At 41.3% G+C, this 5,733-nt stretch overlaps 1 protein-coding gene and 1 non-coding gene across 2 annotated transcripts; one reads left to right on the top strand and one right to left on the bottom strand.

Annotated features, from left to right (window-relative positions):
* Positions 1 to 697: 697 nt before the first annotated feature.
* On the bottom strand, positions 698 to 804 carry LOC140806431 (small nucleolar RNA R71). The gene has a single exon (XR_012112506.1). It is a non-coding gene; the product is annotated as a small nucleolar RNA R71 (small nucleolar RNA).
* Positions 805 to 1,347: 543 nt separating this feature from the next.
* Positions 1,348 to 5,465, top strand: LOC140805408 (uncharacterized). Its single transcript, XM_073161679.1, has 6 exons — positions 1,348 to 1,494; positions 1,561 to 1,883; positions 2,034 to 2,344; positions 2,393 to 2,637; positions 2,782 to 2,853; positions 4,830 to 5,465. The coding sequence occupies exons 1-6, from the start codon at positions 1,348 to 1,350 to the stop codon at positions 5,463 to 5,465; spliced, it is 1,734 nt and encodes a 577-aa protein (XP_073017780.1).
* The last annotated feature ends 268 nt before the right edge of the window (positions 5,466 to 5,733 follow it).

Raw genomic sequence — 5,733 nt, 5'->3', positions numbered from 1 at the left:
ACCAGTACTAAAACTTGACACCGTATACTTGCGGTAGTGAAAACACGCAACAAGTTTTTGGCGCCGTTGCCGATGAGTAAACTATTTAATTGCATATTGATATCATTACTAATTAGTCTTTACTTTAATTTAGACTTTATTTTATTTTATTTTATTTGTTTTGTTAATCTATAATCTTTTTGTTTTGCAGTGCATGCGAAGATTTCAAAATCCTGACTTGCTGATTTTTGATCCGGAAATCGAAAAAACTGCCAGGAGATTAAGGAAAGCAAGGAGAGACGAAATTAAAGCAATGGCTGAAAACAGATATAATCAGAATGAGCTCCCAAGAGAGGTGCCAATCCGGGAACATTTCCGCCCAGTCATAAACGCTCACTACTCTGGAATAGCTCGTGGAACTATTGCTTCTAATAATTTTGAGCTAAAGCCCGCACTCATCAACATGGTTCAACAGAACCAATTTGGAGGAGCAGCCACCGCAGATCCCCATCTTCACCTCAGAACTTTTCTGGAGATCACTGATACGGTAAAAATTAACGGTGTTTCTGACGAAATTATTCGATTGCGCCTGTTTCCGTTTTCTCTCAGGGATCATGCTAGGAGCTGGCTCCAATCTCTACCGCTGGGAAGTGTTACTACTTGGGCAGATTTGGTTACGAAGTTTTTGTCAAAGTACTTCCCTCCTGCTAAATCTGCTCAGCTGAAAATAGATATCACCAACTTCAAGCAGAGAGAATTTGAAGTGTTATATGAGGCTTGGGAGCGATACAAGGAATTACTCAGGAAGTGCCCGAATCATGGCTATGCAGATTGGGTGCAGATTGAGTTATTTTACAATGGTTTAGATGGGCCAACTAGAGGGAATGTGGATGCAGCCGCCGGAGGTATTATTTTTTCTAAAACACCTGACGAGGCCAATGATTTGCTTGAACAGATGACCATCAACAGTTATCAGTGGCCGAGTGAAAGATCTGGATCAAGGAAACCTGCTGGAGTGTATGCTGTAGACCCGATCACATCACTTACCGCACAGGTTTCGGCATTGACCGCACAGATTGCAGCAATGAACAAGCCAGGCCAAGCTACGTCTGATGTAGCATTGGTGACTGCTGAGGAAGAGCCAGTTGTGGAGGAAGCTCAGTACATCAACAATCGCGGCTTTGGAGGTTATCGAGGTAATCCTCCCCCTAATACTTATCATCCAGGTTTGAGGAATCACGAGAATTTCTCCTATGCAAACAACAAGAACGTGTTGAATCCCCCACCGGGGTTCAATACACAAAAAGGGAAGGAAAGCCATCTTTTGAAGATCTAGTTGGCACATTTGTGATTGAGTCTGGGAAGAGGATGGCGAGAACTGAGTCTCGTCTTGATAACATGGAGACACACATGGGCAATATGGGTGCCACGATGAAATCCTTGGAAACACAGATTGGGCAACTAGCCAATGCCTTAAAAGATCAGAATCGAGGACAGTTTCCCAGCAATACCGAGGTGAATCCTAGGGAATAGTGCAAAGCTGTCACACTGAGGAGTGACAAAGAAATTGGGATTCCAGAGCCTACTGAAGAAAGTGTAGAGATTACAGTTGAGGAAGATGAGGAGAAGAGTGCAAGTGTTAGAGAAGAGAAAGTAGAGGAGCCTGAGAAAGTACTTAAACAGCAGCCTTTACCGAAGGTAAATCTTCCATATCCACATAGGTTCAAGAAGAAGGGGTTGGATGATCAGTTTGCGAAGTTCATGGAAATTTTCAAGAAAATACACATTAACATCCCATTTGCCGATGCATTGGAGCAGATGCCCAATTATGCTAAATTCATCAAGGATGTGATGTCCAAAAAGAGGAAACTTCAAGAGTTTGAGACTGTAAAGCTGACCGAAGAGTGCAGTGCAATACTCCAAAGGAAATTACCACAAAAACTCAAAGATCCAGGGAGTTTTACTATTCCTTGTGTTATTGGTGGTTCTAGGGTAAATAGAGCTTTATGTGATTTGGGTGCTAGTATAAATTTAATGTCTTTTTCTATTTACAGGACTATGGAGCTTGGCGAGGTAAAACCTAGCACTATTACTTTGCAGCTGGCGGATAGATCACTTACCTATCCACGAGGGATAGTAGAGGATGTGTTGGTAAAAGTAGACAAATTTATATTTCCTGCTGATTTTGTCATTTTAGATATGGAGGAAGACCAGGAGACACCACTTATCTTTGGAAGGCCATTCCTAGCTACTGGAAAAGCCTTGATTGATGTGCACAAGGGAGAGCTCACATTGAGAGTAAGTGGAGATGAAGTCGTGTTCAACATCTACGACACCATCAAAGGACCAAATGAGGTAAGTACTTGTAATAGCATTGATATAATTGATTCATGTGTATCTCATGTTGGTGCAGGTAGGATGACAAAGGACTCTTTAGAGAGATGCTTGTGGGAGTCAGCTTCCACAGTGGATGAAGAGAATTGGGATGTGCGAGAGGATTTACTTGCCCTTAATACGCTACCTAAAGAAAAGAATAATGCCCAACTTGAAGAGTTACTTGAGGATGCAAGTAAAGATGTACCAAAAGCATCCCTTGTATTGAAGGATTTACCGAGTCACTTGTGCTATGCTTTCCTAGACGAGGGTTCGTCACATCCGGTAATTATATCTTCTGCTCTTACTAGTGATGAGAAAGATAGGTTGTTGAGGGTGTTGAGAGAATTTAAATCTGCTTTGGGATGGACAATTGCTGATATAAAGGGGATTAGCCCTACTGTTTGTATGCATAAAATATTGATGCAGGAGTCGTATTCCCCCTATGTTGATCATCAGAGGAGGCTTAATCCAGCCATGAAAGAAGTTGTGAGGGTTGAGGTATTAAAATTGATAAATGCTGGTTTCATTTATGCTATATCTGACAGTTCTTGGGTTTCATCAGTACAAGTAGTGCCTAAAAATGGAGGCATAACTGTATTTAGAAATGAGAATAACGAATTGATTTCAACTCGTCCAGTGACTGGTTGGCGAGTGTATATAGACTATAGGAAATTGAATGAATGCGACTAGAAAAGATCACTTCCCTCTTCCCTTTATTGACCATATGCTTGATAGAGTAGGTGGTTATCATTATTATTGCTTTCTAGATGGTTATTCAGGTTACAATCAGATTGTCATTGCACCGGAGGATCAAGAAAAGACTACCTTCACTTGCCCCTACGGTACATTTGCTTTCAGGAGAATGCCATTTGGTCTTTGCAATGCACCTGCTACTTTTCAGAGGTGTATGATGGCCATATTTTCTGACATGGTTGAGGAAATAATGGAAGTTTTTATGGATGATATTTCTGTGTTTGGTTCATCTTTTGATCATTGTTTGAAGAATCTAATGCTTGTTTTGCAGAGATGTCAGGCAAATAATCTAGTGCTGAATTGGGAAAAATGTCACTTCATGGTCTCAGAAGGTATTGTGCTTGGGCATAAAATTTCGGCTAGAGGGATAGAAGTAGACAGAGCCAAAGTTGTGGCAATCGAAAAGCTCCCACCGCCGAAAAATGTGAAAGGAATCAGAAGCTTCTTGGGACATGCCGGGTTCTATCGTCGTTATATTAAAGATTTCTCTAAAATTACTAGACCTTTATGTAATTTGTTATAAAAGGATTCAACATTTATTTTTGACGATGATTGTTTGCAGGCGTTTAACAGGATCAAGGCAGCACTGATCTCTGCACCCATCATGATAGTGCCTGATTGGAAGGAGCCCTTTGAGCTCATGTGCGATGCTAGCGACTATGCTGTGGGAGCAGCATTGGGACAAAGGCGAGACAAGATGTTTAAAGCCATCTACTATGCAAGTCGTACACTCGATGCAGCCCAACAGAATTACACAACTACTGAGAAGGAGATGCTAGCAGTGGTGTTTGCATTCGACAAATTCAGAACATATCTCATTGGCACAAAGGTAACTGTTTTCACTGACCATGCAGCTCTTCATTACTTGTTTGCCAAAAAGGATGCAAAGCCCAGGTTGATACGATGGATCCTCCTACTTCAAGAATTTGACTTTGAAGTCAAAGACAAGACAAGGTTGTGAGAACCAGGTGGCAGATCACTTGTCATGCCTAGAGTTGGAAGAAAGAACTGAAGGTGGAGTGATTAATGAGTCGTTCCCAGACGAACAACTCTTCAGGGTAAATGTTACACATCCTTGGTTCGCAGATATAGCTAATTTTCTTGCTGCAGGAGAATTACCACCAGATTTAACTTACCATCAAAAGAAGAAATTTCTTCATGATGCCAAGTTTTATCTGTGGGACGATCCTTTCTTGTTCAAGAGATGCGCTGATCAGATAATCAGACAATGTGTAGCAGAGGAAGAAGCGGGTATGATTCTAGAGAAGTGTCATTCCTCACCCTACGGTGGACACTTTGGAGCATCTAGAACAGCAGCTAAGGTATTACAGTCAGGTTTCTATTGGCCTAATTTATTTAAAGACAGTTATACTTTAGTCAAGTCATGTGATAAATGCCAAAGAGTTGGCAATATTTCTAGACGACATGAATTACCACTAACAAATATTTTGGAGGTGGAACTTTTTGATGTCTGGGGTATTGATTTTATGGGTCCATTCCCATCCTCTTTTGGTCAATCTTATATTTTACTTGCTGTTGATTATGTGTCAAAATGGGTGGAAGCAATCGCCACCAGTACTAATGATGCTCGAGTTGTTGTTAAGTTTGTCCACAGGAACATCTTCACAAGATTCGGAACGCCTAGAGCCATTATCAGTGATGAAGGTACGCATTTCTGCAACAAAATTTTTAACTCACTATTGGCCAAATATGATGTGAAGCACAGGGTGACACTGGCATACCACCCGCAAGCCAATGGGCAAGCAGAGATATCCAACCGGGAGATCAAACAAATATTAGAAAAGACAGTGAAGACAAACCGGAAGGATTGGGCGATCAAGCTAGATGATGCATTATGGGCATACAGGACTGCATATAAGACACCTATCGGGATGTCGCCTTATAGGTTGGTCTTTGGGAAAGCTTGTCATTTACCTTTGGAACTGGAGCACAAGGCATTTTGGGCTGTCAAAAAATTAAATTTTGATAAGGGAGCATCAGGCGAACAACGACTGCTGCAGCTGAATGAGATGGAGGAGTTTAGGAATGATGCATACGAAAATGCCAAGATATACAAGGAAAAGACCAAGAGATGGCATGACAAGCAGATTCTTCGACGACTTTTCGAACCGGGGCAACAGGTGTTATTATTCAATTCCCGACTGAGGCTGTTTCCTGGTAAGTTAAAATCACGATGGTCTGAACCATTCATAGTGGAAACAGTGTACCCACATGGGGCAATTGAGCTAAAATGCAAAAATGGTGAGACATTCAAAGTCAATGGTCAGAGGGTCAAGCATTACTTTGGAAATGAAGTGCGACACATGGACAACATCCCACTGCGAGAACCAAAGTAGACCGAAGAAAGTCAGGCTAATGACGTTAAACCAAGCGCTGTGTGGGAGGCAACCCACATTTATTTATTTTTGCATTCATTTTATTTATTTTATTTCGATTCTATAGTTTATTAATTTTAATTTTCTCAAGTATTAATTTGCATGTTGCTATTTTTTGCAGGTATTTTAAAAAAAAAAAAATGCAAAGGATAGTGTGCCACGCGCACATGCGCGACGAATTTTCGCGCACAGGCGCAACATTGGCCGAGAGCTCGGCGCATATGCGCCA

Source organism: Primulina eburnea, chromosome 11 (genome assembly GCF_022965805.1).
Source record: "Primulina eburnea isolate SZY01 chromosome 11, ASM2296580v1, whole genome shotgun sequence".
NCBI classification, from domain to species: Eukaryota; Viridiplantae; Streptophyta; class Magnoliopsida; order Lamiales; family Gesneriaceae; genus Primulina; species Primulina eburnea.
This window is presented reverse-complemented; position numbering and strand designations above follow the sequence as displayed.

What these genes read in the sequence shown, in the direction of transcription:
- LOC140805408 (XM_073161679.1), top strand. Translation starts at nt 1,348, where the DNA reads ATGGCGAGAACTGAGTCTCGTCTTGATAACATGGAGACACACATGGGC. An exon ending in AGTTTCCCAGCAATACCGAG is followed by an intron (nt 1,495 to 1,560) that starts GTGAATCCTAGG and finishes GGGATTCCAGAG; the next exon opens with CCTACTGAAGAAAGTGTAGA. An exon ending in ACGAGGGTTCGTCACATCCG is followed by an intron (nt 2,638 to 2,781) that starts GTAATTATATCT and finishes ATATTGATGCAG; the next exon opens with GAGTCGTATTCCCCCTATGT.